General features: G+C 57.2%; 1 protein-coding gene across 4 annotated transcripts in view; it reads right to left on the reverse strand.

The window, feature by feature from the left end:
• The window catches only part of KIFC3 (kinesin family member C3), a 38230-nt gene that overhangs the window by 3454 nt on the left and 13257 nt on the right, over positions 1 to 21519 (reverse strand). For 3 of the 4 annotated variants that reach the window (XM_028096855.2, XM_028096875.2, XM_028096868.2), the window contains 11 exons: positions 20059 to 20240; positions 8939 to 9004; positions 8227 to 8370; positions 7840 to 8079; positions 7143 to 7316; positions 6384 to 6531; positions 6170 to 6300; positions 4751 to 4862; positions 3290 to 3471; positions 2173 to 2277; positions 357 to 487 (listed from right to left, as the gene is read on the reverse strand). In XM_028096855.2, the coding sequence (XP_027952656.1) occupies positions 357 to 487; positions 2173 to 2277; positions 3290 to 3471; positions 4751 to 4862; positions 6170 to 6300; positions 6384 to 6531; positions 7143 to 7316; positions 7840 to 8079; positions 8227 to 8370; positions 8939 to 9004; positions 20059 to 20240 (1615 nt within the window). The remainder of the gene's footprint in view (positions 1 to 356; positions 488 to 2172; positions 2278 to 3289; positions 3472 to 4750; positions 4863 to 6169; positions 6301 to 6383; positions 6532 to 7142; positions 7317 to 7839; positions 8080 to 8226; positions 8371 to 8938; positions 9005 to 20058; positions 20241 to 21519) is intronic. The other variant, XM_028096861.2, reaches the window with a different exon arrangement.

Genomic DNA, 21519 nt, shown 5'->3' on the forward strand with positions numbered 1-21519 from the left:
CAGTGATCCCCAAAGGTCCCGTGGTGGCACTACTCCTGCCCCCACGGGGCACTGAGCTCTTGTGGGCAGGGCCCCCCAAGTCCCCACTCTCGTTTCTCAGCACCTGGTGTAGCCTGCAGGGAGAGTGGGTAGACTTGGAGGGAAAAGGAGCACCTGGGTCTAATCTGGGTGTCCCAGGTGGACTCAGAGCGAGCCCTCCTCCCCGCTGCCCGCCGGGGTGGGGCAGGGGCCTGGGATCACCCCACCGCTGGGCTGAAGCAGGACATGGGGCCCCAACTTCATCCCGCATGGCTCCACACGGCCCTGAGGGCCACAGAGGCGCCCGGGAGGACTGTGCCCCGTGCCGGGCCTCCCACCTGAGGACCTCGTTGTAGATCTCGGCCGCGCTGACCGTAATGGTGTACTCCCAGTCCGACGCCTTCTCCTGCACCTCGGAGAAGAGCAGCTGCAGGGCCCGCTGGTTGATGCCGGGGTTCTCAGGGGTCCCCTGGGGGCAGAAGCAAGGCCCCAGTGAGCCAGGCCTCTCCCAGTCCGCAAGGGGTGGGCCGTGCAGATGCTTGTGTGGGGTCTGTGGCCCCCTCCCCCTCTGGTGACCACTCAGGCCAGCCGCCCCACCCAAGGCTTCCACCTGCCTCCTGGTCTGCCCCCCAAACATCCTGTCCTAGCTGCAAGCAACGTCACCCCCTTGGGCCTCAGTTTCCCCCACTTTCCATGGCATTGCCCTACCAGAACTAGCCTGAGGCTCAGAGCAGAGGCCTGGGTTATGTGCTGGTACGGGCCTGCAACACTAGGGCTGCTGAGCGCCAGCTGCATACTTGCTCCTGGGGGGCCCCCTGGGAGGGGGCACTGGGAACCTACAATCTCCCTGCCACCACCCAGAGGGTGGCTCGTGTCAGGGAGGCCATGAGCTGGGCTCCGTGGGTGGTGGGAGGCAAAGGCAGGGCCACAAGTGCGCTGGGGCCAGATGGGCTGGCCAGCCCTTCTAGAAAGAAACCTGGAGTACTCACCTGAGCTGTCACCTCACCTTACGTATCACCCCTCACCCCCTTCCACTTCTGTGGCTCGGCCTCCTTGCCTCCGGCCTTGTGGCCTCATCCCTGCTGATCCCCATGCCTGGAATGCCCTTCCCCACATGCCCCCATGGCTGGCTCCAATGTCACTTCCTCGGGCAGGTGGCTTCATCTCCCCTCCAAAGGCCTGATCCCTCCCTCACAGCTGATTCCTCATACTCGGCTTTAAGTTTCCTCCCTGGCACCTGACAGAACACAGCCTGATTTGTCGGCACTGCTGTCTCCCCACTGGCAGGCTGGCTCCGTGGGAGGGCAGACACTCTGTGGTCACAGCGGTGCCCAGCCCCCAAACAGCGCCCCGTGTACGTGGGCCTCAGTAGGTATTGGAGGAGAGATGCTCCTGGGGGTCACCCCAAGAGAGTTAGGAGTCCACCCCTCCCCCCTCCCCCCCACCACCTTGCTTGGCCTGCCCCCCACTAACCAGTCTCATCAATCCCAGAACTAGGGCAAGAGCAGGGTCCAGACTGGGAAGAAAGAGCCACCATGGCAGCCTCCCCGACAGGTGCCCTGTCCAGACACTGGGACACCTGTCCTCACTCCCTCGCAGAGAGCCCCACAGCACCCCCTCAAGAGCTGCGGAAATGCTAACAAACCAGAGACAGCCCCGGACACCACCTTCCATTTTTATCTACAGTTGAGATGCTCCCTCCTCTCAATGCTCTCTCTCCCGCCACTCCACACGGAACGGCCACAGACCGGGAGATGAGGCCCGGCCCTGGCCCTGGGAGCAGACTGCCCTCATTCATCCTAACGCCCCAGGGCCCAGCACAGGGCAGCTATACAGCAGGAGCCCAATTAATGTGTGGAGGCAAAATGAAAGCCCGTCCTGAGAAACATACAGGTGGTCTGGCCTCGACTCGGACCTCAGGCGGAGATCCCTGTGACGCCAGAGTTTGCGGGCAGCGCACGTGCCCCGCCCCATGCCCACTGGGACCGTCTCGGGTCCTCCTGGGCGAGGTGCCCCTCTTCAGGCCTGGTGCCTCGGGGCTAACACAGACGGCTACCAGCTCTGCTCCCGTACCGCCGGAACCCCGAAGGCACGAGGGCAGCAAGGGGGCGGTCCTCGCCGGTGGAACCCCTGCCCCCTGTGGCAGGTACCCACCTCCATCGTGTACGTCTTGCCGGCACCCGTCTGGCCGTAGGCGAAGATACAGACGTTGAAGCCGTCGATGCAGGAGGTGATCAGGGCTTGCACCTCCTGGAACACCTGTGGAGCGGACGTGGGGTGGAGATAGCAAGCCCCCCCGTGGGCCCCCCACCAGCTCTAGGTCCTGCCACCTCCCCCGAGTTCTCTCCTTCAGCAGTAATACAGCGCGTATTGTTACTGGCAAAAGCCGCTCCCCGTGGAAGAATTTGTGACTAATGGGTCACTTACAACAGACCTCGGTGGGCAATCGGTGCCAAGACTGAAGGGATGACAGGGCAGTATGCCCTGCCCACCAGCGCCTGAGGAAGGGCTGCCCGGCCCTGGAGCTCAGGGACCCCACCTCTAGCTTCTCCCATGCTAAGGGAGAGCTCGGCAAAATGAAGGCGGAGGCCAGCATGGGTCTGGCGCCTCCTGCAGCCTGTCTGCCCGCCAGCAGAGGACGGGGCCAAGGTGAAGCCAAGCACAGGGACAGGAGGGGACAGGCCTGGCCGATCAGCCCTGGCAGAGAGGAGAGAAGAACGCGGCTGAGACCACGTGGCTCTGACGGGCTGAGGGCTCTGCAGGGCAGCGGGGGAATCCTAGGAAGACCCGTGGGACTGAGCCCTGCGCTCCCGGCTGGAGAAGCAACGCCCCCCAGGGTCAGGTGGGTGGGAGGGGCTGTGAGTGTAGGAGGGGCTCCGCGGGTGGGAGGGGCCCTGTGGGTGGGCATGGGCACGTGGGTGGGAGGGGCCCCAATAGTAGGCGGGTCTGTATGGGTGGGAGGAGCCCTGTAGGTGGGCATGGGCACGTGGGTGGGAGGGGCCCCAATAGTGGGTGGGGCTGTAAGGGTGGGAGGAACGGTGTAGGTGCCATAGGCTGTCCTTGAATCTCTGCCCTGCAGAGGCTTCGCAGCCTGTCTTAGCTTCCCACTCTCCTCTCCTCCAGTGGAAGAAGCGAGGCATCCCAGCACCCCAAGCTTCTCCATCCTGTCTCTCGCACTCTTACATTTCTTTCTGTCCATGCCCCCATCATCTCTATGTGTACCCCCCCGCCTTCCACGGCTCTGTCCGTATCCCCACAGGGCCACACTCACGTCCTGCTGTGAGGCCCGCGGGGAGAAGACCTTGTCCAGCTCAAAGGATACAGGCTTTCCTTTGTGCAGCAGGTGGATGACGGAGTCGTCGTCGGCATCGAAGGTCACAGCATTGGTCGCATCAGGTCCTTCCCCGTCCTCTTTGGTGACTGGCCGGACACGAGCAATCACCCGGATGTTCCCTGGATTGTGTGGGGAGGATAGAAAGGTACGTACAGGCTGGGTCAAGTTCAGACTGCCTCCCCACTGGCATCCTTTGGTGTCCTGGGCAGCCTGGTGACTCAGGAAGCCCTAGCCTTCTGAGCAAGGCCGCCCACAACGCTGTTATCAGTCACTCACACTATCATGAATTCATCTATCAGTACACTTTCTTCCTGAGCAAACTGGCTGAGAGTGGGAGCTTCCCGTTGGGGAAGGGAGGAAAGGTCAATTGTGGGGCTCAGGCACTGCACCCAGTCCAGGTGGGATACCAAATGGACACTGTATCTCTGGACTTCAGTTTCCTCTATACAGTGAGGGGCGTGGGTCCCAGTAAGCCAAGAGACTTGTTCTGTCATGCCAGAAGGGCTTCACGGACGCCCGGACAGGGCTTGGGAATCAGTTCGCAAAGAGAACCAGACAGCAGGTGGACGAGCAGCACATGGAATGGGGGCGGGCAACAAGGTAGCTCTGGGGGGCCTGGGGGCGCAGACTGTGCCATCCCCTCGCTTCAAGCCCTTCCACAGGATCTCAGTGCTCCAAGAATGAAGAACAAACTCCCCACGACAGCCAGCATGCCCCTACCTTCCCCTTCACCTGTACACTGCAACCTCACTATCCAGGCCCCAGCTGCGGCTTCACTTCCTCTAGGAAGCCCTGCAACACCCCCCACTGTCAGACACCGAGGGGCTCTTAGAGCCCCTCCCCTGCCCCAGTAACAGGGGCAGTGTCGGGGTTCTCCGGGTGATTACAGATCGCTGTCTGTTCCCCCAGCTGCAGTGAGCACTGTGAGGGCAGCAACAGCACCTGTGGGCCCACGGCCATGTCTCAATGTCTGGAACAGCACCGGCACGAGCAGCGCCCCCCCTTGCCCTTTGTGCCGTGAACAGGCACAAGCCCCACCAGGCCCTCGGTCAGAACAAGCGGCCATCCAGCACCCCCACCACCACCCAGGGCTTCCCTGCCCCCGCCGGGGTCTGGGGGTGGCCTGCCACGGGCACTGGGGTGAGGGCTTCAGAGTTGGACCGATCCAAGTTGAGATCCAGGGTGGACCAGCTGGTAGCCGTGCGCATTGGAGCCAGCTCCCTGACTTCTGTGGGCCCGGGTTTCCCGATCTACAGAGAGTGGGAGCTACAGTAGCCCCTTAGCGACAGGGTGCAGGCTCCAAGGCGTGGCCCTAGGCTGGGGGGGGAGGGCAGCATCAGCTCAGAGCCAGGTCGGGACCCTGTGCCGGGGCGCCCCCAGCCTCCCCGCAGCCATTACCTTTCAGCCGCACGAGCTCATTGTGGCACTTCTTACGCAGCTGCAGCTCCCGGCGGTACTTGCGCAGGAGCTCCTGGTTGTTGCTGTTGACCTCCTCGATGGCCTGGCCGATCTGGCAGGGGGGTGCACAGCGCTGTCGGGGGCTGGCTCCGCCAACTGGGCTTAGCATGCTGCCTGCACCCCCCGCCCCACCGCCTCCTGCCCTGGGCTGAGTGCTTGATGTGTGCTGTCACATGTCAGCTCCTTCAAACAGCCCCTGTGGGGAGGTACGGCCGCCAGGCCCATTTCACAAAGGAATAAACTGAGCCTCAGAGAGACTAAGCCAGTGGCTCAAGGTTGCCCTAACAAAGCAAACAGCCAGGACTCTGCCCTCACTCCCCAGGACTAGCACCTGACTATAATATGATTCAGCCGGAACCAAATTCCAGCTCTACCCCTGAGCAGCTGGGGGACCCAAGGCAACTAGTTCAGTCATCACATCTCATTTTTCTCATCTGTAAAATGGGAATAACACCATCTGGTCTGTGGATCGGCAGCACCTGGGCGGTAACGATCTCCAAGTCATACTTCATAGAGGAAAGCAGCAAAATGCAGACCACAAATGCAGATGCTCCCCTCTGTTGGGTAGAAGGGAAGTATGTCTCTGCACCCCAAATACATCCACAGGCTTCAGGAGCTCAGAACGCCCGGGGCGGGGGGCCCTGACAGACACCGCCTCTGGGGAGCGCGGGCCAGGGCGGCAGAGAGGGTCCCCTTCCTTTTCATCTGATGCCCTTGTGCACAGCTTGAACTTTCTACTATGTCCATGTGTTGTTGACATAATTTTTCTACAGAAAAAGAACGATTTTCTATTCCTGAAATACATCAGTCTCTCTACCCTGCAGGGCCGTGGTACCGATTCAAGGAGCTGACAGCTATAAAAGGCTTAGCATGTAGGAGGCACTTCAGAGAGGCTGGCTATTCTCATGCTGTACAAGTACGACTTAAGAAAATTAAAACTGATGTAAGAATATATGCAGCACGTTTAAAATACAAGGATATATGTTGCATGCTTGGTTTAAAAAGTCATAGTAAGGGCGCCTGGGTGGCTCAGTCGGTTAAGCGCCTGACTCTTGATTTCGGCTCAGGTCATGATCTCAGGGTTGTGAGATCGAGCCCCGTGTTGGGCTCTGCTCTGGGCATGGAGCCTGCTTAAGATTGCCCCTCTGCCCCTCCTCCCCCCAACTCTAAAAAAATAAAATAAAAAATAGTCATAAAAGAAATACTGAAATACCTGCCCCGACCAGTCTGTTTTTCAGTCTGTGTGAGTGGGGGGAGGAGAGCTGTTGCCTGGGGGCTTTGCTGCAGTTTGCAATGGAGCCCTGGGCTCCAGGGCCTCTCTGAGCCTTCCCTGTCCGCTCAGCCACGCGCTGCACTCACCTCGGCCTTGACACTCTTGAGGGCCTCCTGCAGGAGCAGGGGGAAGCCGCGCACCTGCCGCTTGAGCCCATTGTAGTCGTTGGTGAGGGTCCGCAGCGCTGGCTGCAGCGTCAGCAGGTTGGTCCGGACCCCTTGGGGGACATTAGAGGTGTAAGGTGGACAGGGTGAGGGGCTGCAGCAGGGGGAGAGGGCAGGGCCCAGCCGGCCGGCTCACCTGCCAGGTTCTCGTGCACAGCCTTCATCTCTACCTGGGCTCTGGCAAAGGCCTCCTCGATGGCCCGGTTCTTGTCTTCCTCCAGGGACTGCATCTCCTCCAGCATCTGCCCGTGCGCCCGCTCCAGCTCTGACTCATACATGGCGATCTGACGGCCCAGGCCAGAGCCTCAGAGTGGGGCTCGGGAGGCAGGGGGGTGGGTGCCAGAAAGAAGGCCTGCGCCTTACCCCACACATGCATGTGAGTGAACGGTGCCCCCCACACGTCGGCACAAACACACACATGGGAGGGGGCAGATGGCCATCTCGCTCCCGGCAAGGTCTGTGAGCTCCATGCAGCTCCTTCCTTCATCAGCCCCAGCACCCGCCTGGTGTCCTGGCACACAACTGGTGCACAAGCCACAGGCCCCAGGAGAGCAGGGGAGAACACTTGTTATAATAGTGACCAGGGCCCCTTTCCGAGAACGCGTGTGCTGGGCCCTGTGTGAGGAGACTCGGGATTATGTCCCTGGGCACACGCGAGAAGTGCGTTCTGCGAGCACACCGGTTTACAGATGAGGAAACAGAGACATAGACAAAGCCTGCCCTGGTCACACAGGCATCAGGGAGAGAAGGGCCTGGAACCCAGGTCCGTGGGCCCCCTGCGTGCTGACCCGCTGCCCCGTACTGACGCCACCTCTGTGGGGCCCCCCCGGCACCCTCCCACTCCGGTGCCGCCGCCCCCCGCTCCCCGCGCCTCGACCCCCGGCGGCCTGTGCACCTGCGCCCGGAGCTGCGCCGTCAGCTGGTGTGAGCTCTGCAGCTGCTGCTCCATCTCCTTCAGCACCTGCCTCTGCATGGCCACCTGCTCCTGCAGGTGCTGGTTCCGGGCCTGGGACTCGCTGAGCGCCTGCTTGGCCTTGGACGACTCCACCTCCACGGTCCTGATGATGTACTGTGGGGGGGGGGGGGCAGGCGCGTGGAGGTGCGAGGGTGCCTCGGCCTTACCCCGGGGACGCAGCTGGCCGCGGCAGGGGACCCTCGGGGACATCCCACCCAGAGCGCCCAGAAAGAAACTGGAGGAGCTTCAAGGTCCTGGCTTTCCAGGGCGCTGCAGGGCCTCTGGGAATCCTGTCATTTCAGTAAGCCCACCAAGAGCCTGGCTGCGGCCCCAGCCGGCGCACAGAATGGACAAGAAGGGCCAAGACAAGGGCAGAATCTCGCGATGCCCCACACCCATGGCCGGCAGGCGCGGGCACCTCAAGCCTCGGGCGCCGGGTGGCCGCCTACTATGTGTCTGGCCCCAGACAGCAAGAAGGGGGAGGCGGGGCAAGACCGAGCCCAGACCTGGGACGATTCCTCCAACCACTCGCCCTTTCTCATTCACCAAGACAAGCCCCCTGCTTGGCGCGGCCCCGCCCTGGGCGCCAGGGCCAAGAGGGCAAGCGCCCCGCTTGTGGCCACCGCCGGAGGCTCACCTTGATGGGCGGCGACTGGGCCCGCAGGCTGGCAATGGTCTCGTGGCTGTCCCGCAGGCGCCGGCTCAGCCGCTCCTCCTCCTGCGCCTTCTCGGCCAGGCAGTCCTTGAGCCGCAGCTCGACCTCGGCCAGCCGGTCGGTCTTCTGCTGCACCTCCAGGTTCAGCTCGGACAGCATGCCCTTGTTCTCGGCCACCTCCAGTTGTAGTTGTGACAGCTTGTCCCGGAGCTGGGCGCTCTCCTGCAGGCAGGCGGTGGGGGGGCGGGACAAGGGTGCCGCAGACAGAGGGAAGGACAGACGAGCAGGCAGGGGTCACTGCGAGGAACCGGGGCCACCGTTCGGGACCCAGCCCTCTGGGAGCAGCTGGCGCCGGGCCGGCACACTCACCTGGCTGTGCTCACAGCCCGCGCAGGGGGCCGCCGCCTTGGCCCGCAGCTCTTGCACCTCGGCCTCGAAGCGCCGCATCTCCTGCCTCAGCCGCTCATTCTCCACCACCAGCAGGTCGCGGTGCTTCTCCAAGTCCGTGCCCCCCTGCAGAGAGCCAGGGCCCAGGGGGCGCATGTGGCCAGGGCAGACCGGGGAAGCAAAGAGCAGGGAGGCGGAGCGGGGACAAGGGGCAGGGGCGAGAGGAGGAGAGGTGGAGAGAGAGGAGAGAAAGAAAAAGAAAGGCGGGCGATGGAGGGAAGAGAGCAGGAGCTCAAGGGGGACAGAAGGCAAAGACAGAAGGGAGAAGGGGCGCCGGAGGGACGGCCTTCACCCGCCCCTCTCATTCTATTTTCCTGAGTGTGAAAGTAACACGAAGGTCGTATTTATACACAGAGTTCACACTCCTATTTTACATCAGCAGATGAGAATTAACCTCCCTCCCTTTGGGGGTCACATGGCCTCTGAGGGCCTAGTGAGTGGTGACAAGTATTTGGGGAGCATCTCCCCGGCTGAATGGCAGTCTGCTGGGCGTATATGCGGCGCCCACTTGGGCTGGACATGAGAGCTCTGGAGAAATGGGTCCCACACCCCATCTGGCAGGGTCAGTCTGCACAAGGCCGGGTCAGCACCCCCCCAACAGCCCCCACCTTAGGACGTCAGTGTTGAGCCTCACCAGCTCTGATCGAAGGCGGCTCACTTCCTGGGCCTGGCTAATGAGCTTCTCCTTCAGGTTTTCCACCTGCCGGCACAAAGCCATGGTCACGGTGAGCCTCGTTCCTCACCTCCAGCCACACCCAAGCCTGATCTCTCAGCCCCGGCCCTCCCTGTGTTCAAGCTTCAGGGCACCTGGGACTCCAGGTGAGAGACACCCGCCCCGTGCCAACAGCCTTCAGCACCCTCACCCGCCGCAAGACCCAGGTAGCCTGGGCTCTCGGGAAAGTGGGGAGCAAGCACAGCAGAGGAGACCCCTGCACCACTCTGAACCCACGCCAGACTCGGGAGGCTGACCCTCAGGACCCCTGTCTTGCACCGGCCCTTGCCATGGGCTGTGTCTACTTACATATTTGTAATTTTATATTCTTTTCCTTAAAAGAACTGTATAAAGTTGACGCTGCAAAACCTAGATTGGTCTTTGCCTAGACCCTAGATTCTTCCATTCAAGGGGTTCTTGGCAAGTCAGCCTGTGGAGACAGGTCTACCAGTGACCAGGGCGCATCTCAGACCTGTGTCCCCCCCACCCCCACCCCCAGCTCCCAGTCTGCCTTGCTGGAGAGCTGGGGCCAGCAGAGAAAGGGGTGTGCACCCCATCAGGACGCAGGGGTGGCCTGGCTCAGCCGGAGCCCGGGGCAGGGGAAGCCACCACGATGCCAACTCTGAGAACACACATCCCAGGACAGTGGCCCTGCCCCAGAGCTGTCCTCCAGCTGGCCGCCCTCCCTGCTGGCCCCAGACCCTGATTCTGCAACAGCTCCCCTCCGGGAACCTCTCGGGAAGTAACCCAAAAATCGGCCGAAGACTTTGGCACCACCCGTGTTCCTCCGTGCATGTTTGGGGGTCTTCTCGCGGAACATCTTGTGATGCCCGTACCTGACTGCACCTCACCTTGAGAAGGCCCAGTGAGAGTCAGACTCCCTCTGTGGGGGGCTAGGAGGTGGGTTTTACCCAAGCAGGCCACGAAGCCCTGGGTTCTTATTACCAAGCGACAGCTGACAAAGTCCGCTGCCTGCAGGGGCCGGGCCAGCCAGGTAAGGCAGGTGAGGGGCAGCGCAGGTCCCCCCGGAGGAGGCAGCCATGGCCGGGGACACCCAGGCGCACATCTCCAAACTTCTGACCTTTCAGCAGAGGCCAGATGTTGGGATGCTGGGGTGTGTCGCAGCTCCCCATTTTACATGGCTGGGATGTCATCCGAGGTCTGTGGGGCACGCTCGGTCTCCTGGGGCGGGAGAGGGTGGTCTCTGCTCCTCCGAGCCAGCCGGTGAGGGGAGGAAACGGAGCGACAGACCAGGCCTGCGCCACTCCAGCGTCCCCTTCCGTTGAGAGCCTGGCGTGAGCAGCGCTCCATTCCTCCTGCCTCTGAGCCCAGTGAGCGAGGGACAGCTCGCAGAAGGCAGCGGGTTATTCCTTAGCCGTGAAGCTGGGAGTAACCTCGATACCGAGCGTTAAGGGAATGGTTAGGTAAGTCGCGGCAAGTGCTCACGCAGACTGCTATGGTTCCGGCTGTGTCTGTCACAAGTTTTAAGTGACCTGGAGGAAGACTCCTCAACATACTAAGTCAAAAATCCCAAAACAAAATTGTGAATGCAACACCACAAAGCGGGGGTCTCATGCCCGACAAATTCCTTGTGCTTTCAGGCAATTTTTAAGTCTCAAATGATATGCATTCCTCTCACACTCCGCCATCCTGAAATAGGTGGGTCTACCTCCCTTTGAAAGGTTGGGGTGCCCCCGCCCCCCTGCTTCCTTCCCTCGGAAATCACCCTGGGAAGACCCACTTGCACTGAGCAGGTGCCCCAGACAGGCTGCTTCCTCAGCCTGGGTGTGCCCTGACCTCGCTCGTCCCTAATGCCACTGGCACGCAGGCCCGGATGCACGAAAGCGGGGTTTTCCAGTGCTCCCTCGGGGGGTCAGGATGCCCACCTGCAGCCCAGGCTCCGGCTCCCTTCTTGCATCACAATCAGGACTCTGGGTGCTCCCGGGCTCTGCCTGGAACCTCTGAGGGGTGCCCCAGAAGGCTGGGGGCGTGGGTGGGTGGTCGAGCAAGAGGCTGTAGGCTCTTCGTCAGAGGTGTCAGTCATCTCCTGGCTCGTCTTGGACAGTGGGGGGGACACAGGCCACCAACACCACAGGGTGGCCCGGCAGGCCAGCTCCATTCGGGGCTGGGGAATGAGAATGTGTGCTGCCCGGGCGCAGGACGGCTGCCCTCCACCCAGAGGGCTCTGCTTCAGGAGCGGTGAGGGCAGCAAGTGGGGTGCTGGGGGTGAACTGGACCGGAGAGCAAGGCCTTCCAGGGGAGAGGGCCCCTGTAAGCATCCCTTCACACACCCTCCCCAGCTCTGAGTCAGTGGCCTGCTTACATCTGGAGGCGAGGCGGGGAGGGACCTTCTCTATTACCCCTCAGACACCCCGGCCCCAACAGGCAACCGGCACACAGTAGATACTCAATAAACACGTGAAGTAACAGAAGAGGAGCAGCGCGCACACTCCCGAGGGCGGAGAGCCAGGCCAAAGGAGAAGCAGGCTCCCGGCGGCCTGCCGGTGTCAACCCCAGGGCTGAGGAAGGGGCCAGGCTGCGTTTGTGCAACATCCCTGCCCCGGCCCAGGCTCCCCGGCAGCCAGAGAAACTGGGTCACGGGCCTGGGGCAGAGGGCCTCAGTGGGAGCAGGGAGCGGGGGGCCGGGGCCTGTCTGGCCCAAAGCCGCATTCACATCTCTCAGCAGAAGCAGGCTCCGAAGAGGGTGGGGCCGCCCCGCCCAGGTCTGTGTTCTTAGCTGTCCGCGCCCATCAGCAGAGACAACCTGCTGGCGACCTCCCCACCTCCCACCAGGCCCGGCTCATGGGCACTGACTGTCTTCTGCGGAAAAGACAGCTCTCCCAATGGCAAGACCAAGGCATGGCTGAGCTGAAAAGGCAAGAGGTCCTGGGACCCAGAACACCCCAAGGAAACAGAGGCCAGAGGGGCAGCCTTGGGAAGCACCCCATCCTGTCCCCACACATGCACCCTCAAAGGACACCTGACTCGTGGCCACATGAACACTGACTGTGCCGATCTGGCCCCATCCACCCTGCCCTGCCCACTGCCAAGTTTGCACATTCGAGTCCTTCTGCCACTGAGGGGCAGTTGAACACATGGGTTCTCGGGCCAGACTGCCCAGCTTTCTTTCTTTCTTTTTTTTTTTTAGAAAAGTAAAATATTTTATTTTGTATTTATAATTTATAAATCTCCCAAAGTTTCCAAATATTTGCCATCTATCTAATCTATCATCTATCTATGTTTATTTTTTATTACGTTATGTGAATCACCATACAGTACATCATTAGTTTTTGATGTAGTGTTCCATGATTCATTGTTTGTGCATAACACCCAGTGCTCCACGCAGAACGTGCCCTCTTTAATACCCATCACCAGGCTAACCCATCCCCCCACCCCCTCGCCTCTAGAACCCTCAGTTTGTTTCTCAGAGTCCATCGTCTCTCATGGTTCGTCTCCCCCTCCGATTTCCCCCCCTTCATTCTTCCCCTCCTGCTATCTCTTTTTTTTTAACATATAATGTATTATTTGTTTCAGAGGTACAGATCTGTGATTCAACAGTCTTGCACAATTCACAGCGCTCACCATAGCACATACCCTCCCCAGTGTCTATCACCCAGCCACCCCATCCCTCCCACCCCCCACCACTCCAGCAACCCTCAGTTTGTTTCCCGAGATTAAGAATTCCTCATATCAGTGAGGTCATAGGATACATGTCTTTCTCTGATTGACTTATTTTGCTCGGCATAACACCCTCCAGTTCCAGTTTTCTAATACAGACATCAGCCTAAGCCCTGGATAACCTTGGAGAAGTCTCCACATGGCTGTGCCTCCTGCTTTCCTCATGGGGATAGGGTAACAGGGCTACCCCTGGGAGGATGTCTGGAGGATTAAGTGAGATTAAATGAGATAATACAGGTAAAGCACTTAATGAGGTCTATTGTTAGTATGAAGGCCCCTGAAGGCAGTATTTGTCTCTCGTGCGGGTGCCTAGGACAGTGCCTGGTACACAGCAGGTGCTCAGTAAACGCATGTAGAAAGAATGTTAAATGCATTCTTTTGCATTTAGGGGCCAGGCCGAGCAGAGTCTCTGAGTGAGGCTGTCAGGCAGGGCGTGGGGCAGGAGGGGTGCCGGAGGCCGGGGCACCACAGGAGAGTCAGAGGAAGGACGCTCGCTTCTGCCAAGGGCAGGAGCTGCTCCGAGCCTCCAGGCAGTGGATGCCACATGGGAATGGCAGCCCAGAGATGCCACATCTTCCTGTATTTTCTGACAAAATAGGAGGTCCAGATTTTTATGTGAACTTAACTCAGGTTTAAAAATTCACAGCTAGGGCGCCTGGGTGGCTCAGTTGGTTAAGTGTCGGCCTTCCGCTCAGGTCGTGATCCCAGGGTCCTGGGATCGAGCCCAGCATTGGGCTCCCTGCTCGGCAAGGAGTCTGCTTCTCCCTCTGCCTCTTCTCTCTGCTTGTGCTCTCTCTTGCTCTCTCAACTAAATGAATAAAATCTTAAAAAAAAAATAAAAATAAAAACTGACAACGAATCTGATTACTAAAAAAGCAGGCCAGTTAGAACTAATAAACAAACTCAGCTAAGTCACAGAATACGAAATCAACTTTGTAAAAAACAGCTGTTCTTCAGGATGCCTGTGCGGGCTCAGTCGGTTAAGTGTCCGACTCTCGGTTTTGGCTCAGGTCATGATCTCAGGGTCATGAGATCAAGCCCTGCGTCAGGCTCTGTGCTCAGCACAGAGTCTGCTTGTCCCTCTCTGTTCTCCTCTGCTTCTCTCCCCACGCTCCCTCTCTGAAATAAATAAAATCTTTAAAAAACTGGGGAGGCACCTGGGTGGTTCAGTCTGTTAAGCGTCTGCCTCTGGCTCAGGTCATGATCCCAGGGTCCTGGGACAAAGCCCAACACGGGGCTCCTTGCTCAGCAGGGAGTCTGCTTCTCCCTCTCCCTTTACCTGCTGCTCCCCCTGCTCGTGCGCTCTCTTTCTCTCTCCCCCTGTCAAATAAATAAAACCTTTAAAAAAAATTTTTTTTTTTAAATCAGTTGTGCTTCTACACACTAACAATGAACAATCCAAAAAGGAAATTTAGGAAATAATTCCATGTACAATAGCATCAGAAAGAATAAAATAGGAATAAACTTAATCAAGGAGACAAAAGATCTGTATATTGAAAACTATAAAATGTTGCTGGAATCAATTAAAGAAGACACTGATAAATGAAAAGACATCCCGGGGTGTCTCGGTGGCTCAGTGTCTGCCTTCAGCTCAGGTCATGATCCCAGGGTTCTGGGATTGGGCCCCAGGTCAGGCTCCCTGCTCAGTGGGGAGCCTGCTTCTCCCTCTGCCTCTGTCCCTTCCCCTGCTTGTGCTCTCTCTCTCTCTCAAATAAATAAATAAAAATCTTTAAAAAAAAAAAAAAAAGATGTTCCATGTCCACGGATTGTCATATTGTTAAGATGTCAGTCCCTACTACCCAAAGTGATCATCAGACTCAATGCAATCCCCATCAAAATTCCAATGACATTTTTTTGCAGATATAGAAAAATCCATCCTAAAATTCATATGAAATCTCAAAGGACCCCAAATAGCCAAACCATACTTGCAAAAGAAGAGAAAGTTGGAGGTCTCACACTTCCTAATTTCAAAAGTTACTACAAAGCTATAGCAATGAAAATAATGAAGTATTGGCATAAAGACAAACATAGAGACCAATGGAACAGAATAGACCAAGACCATTCAGTGGGGAAAGGGCAGTCTTTTCAACAAACGGTGCTGGGAAACTGGACGTTCACATGCAAAAGAATGAAGTTGGACCCTTGCTTTACACCACAGACAAAATTCACTCAAAATAGATCAAAGACCCGAACGTAAAAGCTAAAATTATACAACTCTTAGAAGAAAACAGAGGAAAACAACCTTCACAGTACTGGATTTGGCAGTGTTCTCTTGGATGGGACACCAAACGGCACAGACAACAAAAGACCAAATAGATAAGCTGGACTTCATCAAAATAAAACCTTCTGTGCATCAAAAGACACCAGCAACAGACTAGAAAGGCAACCCACGGAATGGGGGACACTATCTGCAAATCATATACTGATAAGGGGTTCAGATTCAGAATACAGAGAGAACTCCTACAACTCAACCACAAAAGCAAAAACAAAAACAAACAATTCAGAATGGGCAAAGGGCTTGAATGGACATTTCTCCAAGGAAGACAGACACATGGCCAATAAGCACGTGACAAGATGCTCAACATCACTAGTCATTAGGGAGATGCTAATCAAAGCCACAATGAGATACCACTTCACACCCACTACAATGGCTATTAATTAAAAAAAAAAAAACTCAGAAAATAACAAATATTGTTGGCAATGTGGAGAAACTGCTGGTGGGAATGTAAAATGGTGCACCCGCTATGGAAAACAGGACGGTAGATTACTCAAACAATTTTAACTAGAACTACCATATGATCCAGCAATTCTACCTCAGGGTATTTACCCAAAAGGAATTAAAATATCTCGAAGTGATATCTGCACACCCATGGTCATAGCAGCATTATTCATAATAGCTAAAATGGGGAAGCAACCCGAGTGTCCACTGATGAATGGATAAGCAAAGTGTGGTGTATCCGTACAATGGAATATTATTCTGCCTTAAAAAGGAAGGAAATCCTGGGGTGCCTGGGGGGCTCAGGTCATGATCCCGGGGTCCTGGGATCGAGCCCCATGTTGGGCTCCCTGCTCAGCAGAGGAGTCTGCTTCTCCCTCTCCCTCTGCTCCTCACCTCTACCTTGTACTCACACACATACTCTCTCTCTCAAATAAATAAATAAAATCTTTAAGAAAAGGAAATCCTGCCATTTGCAACACCATGCATGAACTTGGAAAGCATCATGGTAAGTGAAATAAGCCCAGTCACAAAAGACAAATACTATGATTCCACTTACATGAAGCACTGGGAATAGGTAAATTCGCAGAGTCAGAGAGTAGAATGGTGGGTGGCAGGGCTGGGGGAGAGGGGCGGGGGAGTGGGTAGTTGGTATTTAATGGGAACAGTTTTAGGTTTGCAAGGTGAAAAGAGTTCTGGGGAAGGATGGTGGTGATGGTCACACAACAGTGTGAATGTACTTAATACTGCTGAACTATACACTTCAAAATGGCTGCAATGGTAAATTTTATGTTATGTGTATTCTATCACAATGTTTTTAATTGTTAAAAAAAGAGAAACAAAGCAGGCAAACAAGACACATTTGAAGGCTAGATCTAGGCTGCCAGTCTGTGGCCTCTGAGCACAATTTTTTAAGGTTCTACCTTGAGGTTCAGGGGCAATGAGGGGAGTGCAGTCTAAAGCACTGGCAGGAGCCTTGGGGGTGTGGAGGCCACTGCTGCAGGGACATCCACAAAGGAGGGGGAGCTCGAGGCCACCAGGATGTGGCCCGGGGCTGCTGCTGCCAACATTGCGGAGGGTCATCCAGACCAACCACAGCCACACGTCAGTTGCCAGACTAACCACCAGTGACTTCTGTGGCCTGGGTCAGCTGGATGCCCGAGGACTGGGGACCTGTGGTCCGACTGCTCCCCACAAGGAGCACGGTGGGTGCCCAGTAAATACAAAAATCTCCATCTGATATTTATCAGAGGGTACGCCTCCGAAGACCCTCACAGCCCCCACAAGGCCAGGTCCCAGGGGGAAAACGGCAGCCCCCTTTACTGAGTCGGCTTTGCCAGCAGGGCACAGGGAACTCCTAAGATCATCACTTTGAGCCCCCCAATTCTGTGAGGTAGATACATTATCCCCACTTTCCAGGAAGAAAAACCGAGATTCCAAGAGATGAAGCCTTAGTTAAGCAACTTGCTCGAGGTCACCTGGCCGCTAAATGGTGGATGTCGGATTGAAACTCGGGTCTGTGGGACCCCCACGGGACCCTCAAACTCCACCACCGGGGCTACACTGCCTTTCAGGAAGAGCAACATGGGAAGGCAGCCACATCCGGAAGGCAGCCACATCCGGAAGGCAGCCACATCCAGAAGGCAGGTCCAGACAAGGCTGGGAACAGGGCACCGTGAGCATGAAGCAGAGTGTCCATCTCTTTTCTTAGATGAGCAACATTTAGAAGAGCAGGAGGGTCAATCTGGGTCAAACCCCAGTGAGGCCCACAGGAGACCAGAGCATGCAGAAGTGATACTTCACGAGGCGCAGCACTTTATTGTTTGTCATCCATTTTTCCGTCCAGTCTCACGACTGAGCTAGCCACTAACCACAAAGCACCATGTATTAGCCCCGGTTCAGAGAACGGTAAATGAAGGCTCAGCAAGGCAGTGACTTCCTATAGCTGCCCAGCTAGCACGTGGCATGGCTGGGACTGGACCCCTGTTCGGGTGATTCCAAATCCAAAGCTCTTCCCAGTAAAGACCACCATCTTTACTGGTGGCAGCAACACCAAGATTATCAGCTCAGCTCATCAGGTGCTCTGGTGTCCATTTTGCAGATGAAGAAACTGAGGTGCAGAGCAGTAATTAACCAGCCCAAGGTCACACAGCTAACTGAGTAGTGCCCAAAGTCAGGATTCGAACCTGGCCCCTGGTCCACGTGGTTGGACATAGCTCCACAAGGTTGGACCAAAGAGGAGCCCAGAGACCTGGAGCTTCAGGGGCATCTCCTGAAATTTTCAGGAAAGAACTGGCAGTGAGGAAACTCAAGGATAAAACTCGAGCAAAGAAGAGGAACCGTTTGGAATTCTCCCAATCGTCCAGGGGAGCTGGGGATGGGAGAGGACAGGGGCTGGGAAGGTCTGGAAAGCTGGGGCACAAAGACACCAAAAGGCTAAGATGCTTCACCTTCAACTTCCCCTGTAACAAGTAAGTAGATTTTGCTAAATGGGGGCACCTGGCTGGCTCAGTCTGTTAAGCATCTGCCTTCGGCTCAGGTCTTGATCTCCGGGTCTAGGGATCAAGCCCTGCCCTGCGTTGGTCTCCCCGCTCGGCGGGGAGGCTTCTTCCCTCCCACCCCCGACTTGTGCTTACTCTCTCTTTCAAATAAATAAATAAAATCTTCACAAAAAATAAAAAAGTAAAAGAAAAAAATTTTTAAATTTGTTTGAAGTTATGAAAGGCCACGTATTGTGATGATTTCATTTCTGTGAAATGTTCAGAAAAGGCAAATCCGTACACACAGAGAGCAGATCCCTGGTTGCCAGGGGTTGTGGGGCAGGGAGGGAAAAGGAGAGTGACTAAATGGGCCTTTTTAGGGTGATTGAAAATGTTCTGAAATTAGATGGTGGTGTTGGTCACATCACCGTCTTAATATACTTAAGACCTTAAAGGGGTAAATTTTGTGGTATGTGAATTATATTTCAGTAAAGCCCTTTAAAAAAAAAAAAAAAACTTTTTCAAAAATGACGTGCCAGGACAGTCTAACCTGGAGAAGGTCAGGGAAAGACGAGCTGCTGACAAGCTCTTGCCACGGGCCAGGCATGTCCTGCAGGTGTGAGCCCTGGACCAGCCCCCAGCCCCACAGGGCTACCCAAAACTTGGTTCTGCCCCTCTACTCATCTTGCTCCTCTTGCCACAGTCCCTTTGCACAGACTGTTCTCTCAGCTCAGAACCCACTTCCTCTGCTTTGTGCCAGACCTTAGCTCCAGCACTGCTTTCTCAAGGAGGCTGTCCCTGACCTCCCCGACAGGTCCTGATGTCCCGGACAAAGGCCTCTGCTACAAGCCCTCCTGCACTGTGTGTGCGCACTTGCAGAGCCCTCGTTACTCTTCTAACTTAACATGGGTGCATGTAACAAATGTCTGTCCTCCCCTAGACCTTAGACCACAGCCTCCAGAGGCCAAGGCGTGCCTGCACACCTGGACGTCCCCAGTGGTTAGCTTGGTGCCCAGTGGATACCGGGCACTCCGCAAACATCTGAGAGAGGGAGGCAGAGGGACACTGCAGGAGGCAACAGAGACACAAAGCTGGTGTGTCACCCTGCCGAGAGGAGCCCCCAACAGTGAGGCAAACAGGCCCAGAGGTAGCAAACAAGGGCGTCAGTGTATTAGAGGGAGACACGGGGCACTAGGGATGCCCCAAGGAGGCCCACCTAACTCAGCAAGGGGCAGGTGGTCAGAACAGACAGTTCTTGAGAAGAGGATACACCTGTACGGTGGGAAAAAAATGCTGCATTGAAAAAATGCATCAAAGTAATCTGCTGCTCCCTGGAACCGAGAACAAGTCACGGTATTCAGTGATGTTCCCCCAAGCAGAAGGCCCACATGCTGGGTCACCACAGAGAAAGAACTTGGCCCCACCTGAAGGCAGGCCTTTCAACAGAGAGCCCTGGGCCCTGAGTTCAGGGCACGGATCCGAGGCAAAGATGATGTAGAGACAGGGTGGGGGGGCCTTGGGGAAGTGGGGAAGGTTGGACAGACACTAAAGACAGACACTGACCATGGCTGTGGGGGGAGCGGAGCCCCCGGACAGGGGCCTCAGGGCCCAGGTGCAGGTGGGGAAGGAGGGCCCAGGGTAAGCCCCAGAGGGCATGCAGCTGAGTCTGCACAGGTCCTCCTGGCCAGCCAAGGAAGGAGACAGCGCCTGCCAGCATACGCCTGAGGCCCTCCCTGGCTTCCAGAAGCCTGAGAGCTCCTCCACCCATGTGCACACCCACCGGACTCTCCTTCCCTACCAGCCTTCCCTGGGGTGACCTCTGCAGTGAATTCTGTCTACTAGGACCGCCCGGTAGTTGGACGGGGTGGACTCCGCAGCGGCTGCAGGGCTGAAAGCACCCCTATACCTCCCCACTTCACTCACATCTGCACACGTAGCCCACTTCTAGGAAGCACAAGGAATGGGGCACAAGGAAGAGCAGGAGGGGCGGCCCAGGCCTCTGGCTCATTACCACCTTGCCCTCTCGCGCATGCCTGAGCCAAGGGAGGGAACCTTATCTGTCCGTCGTGCCAGTGGCCTGGTGGGTTGGTGCCAGGGGCCCCAAGCAGTGTCCTCTGCCCTGCCCCACGGTGGGCAGTGGCCTCTGCCATCCCATCCTCCCCAGGTACCTGGTTCTGCAGCTGGGTAGATGTGGCTTGCTGATCACTGTCTCGGAGGGCCAGCCCCTCCTGCAGCCGGGCTTTCTCCTCCTGCAGCTGGGACATGGCCGCCACCATCCTATGCACCATGGGGGCAGAACCTGGCAGCCCTGCCAGGCTCGAGCACCTCCCGCTGCCAAAGAGCCGCCCACCTATGAGCAAAGTAGTGGCCAATCAGCAGGACAGCAGAGGACCCACCCTGGCTGAGGAGAGGGGGCCCGTCGGGGCAGGGCAGACCATCGGGGATGGGGCAGGGATGCAAGCTGATGGGCCGGGGGCCGGGGGCCGGGGGCTGCAGGAGCATGGATGAGCCAGGGGCTCCAGGGCCTGCCCTAGAGGAAGCCACGTCCGCAGGCAGCTTCTGGAAGACAGGATCGCCCGGATCGGGACTTAGGAAAGCAGCTTTCACCCTAGAGCCCTCAGAGCGTGTGTCCTAGGTCTGACGGGCCATCTCCTCTCCACGGCCGGGCTGCAAAGAATCGCAGCTGAGAGAGACACGGCTTCTGGCAACAGCTGATGAAGAGTCTGGGGTTCCCTCCCCAGAAAACACTCTTCTTGGGAGAATATGATTTCTTTAAACCCCAAACCCCCCTGTAGAGCACAGAAGGGAGGCAGAGGCTCCCCAACCTGTCCCCTGACCTCCGCAGGGAGTGGTCACCTGCACACAGAGAAGGGGTGAGGGGAGGGTGTGCGGGTGCAAGGGACAGCGAGACCAGGACACACGGACACAGACGCAGCATGTGAGCAGGACACGGCCAGGCCGGCTCCAGGCCGACACCTGCACTGAGCACAGGGGCTGCCCAGGCACGAGGAAGAGATAAATACTGGGGGGGGGGGGGGCCTCCGCCTGACTCCTCCTTCTGCCACAGCCTTCCACTCTCCTGCTCCTACCAGGAGAAGGAGAGAAACAGACGGACGGACGGAAGGACAAAGACACAGAATCAAGGGCCATGACCTGCTAATAGGGCCTGGGGTGTGTGTCATAGTGTGCTTGGAGGACACCAAGAAGGGTCACTGTCTCCTCGAGGAGCTGGGGGTGTGCAGGGGTGGGGCAGAGGAGAGGGGGTAAGGGCAGGAGATTTGCCTCTCCCCTCAGGTAGCCCAAACGGAGACCTGGCCAAAGCCCCAGGAGGCAGAAAGAAGCCTCCAAGAGTTTAGTGTGACAAGTGGCATCTGCTGACCCCAGGCCTCCACTCTGAGAGCAGCAGGGCTTCTGGGCTCCCCCACGCTACACCCCCGGAGCCACAGCTGAGAGGCAGGACTCCCAGGGGCTCTGCGTCTGAAGTCACACACCCTACTGGCAGCTTCGACCCACCAGGAGGCGGCAGATGTGCTCACTGAGACTTCAGAGAGGCCAAAATAGAGCTTCCGGGCTGGGCTGGATGTCTCAGCCCTGTCCCCAGGAGGGTGGGCCCCGAGAAGTCCCAGGTC

Source organism: Eumetopias jubatus, unplaced genomic scaffold, assembly GCF_037043125.1.
Source record: "Eumetopias jubatus isolate StellerSeaLion01/CBP00866 unplaced genomic scaffold, mEumJub1_p1.0 scaffold_10, whole genome shotgun sequence".
Lineage (NCBI taxonomy): Eukaryota > Metazoa > Chordata > Mammalia > Carnivora > Otariidae > Eumetopias > Eumetopias jubatus.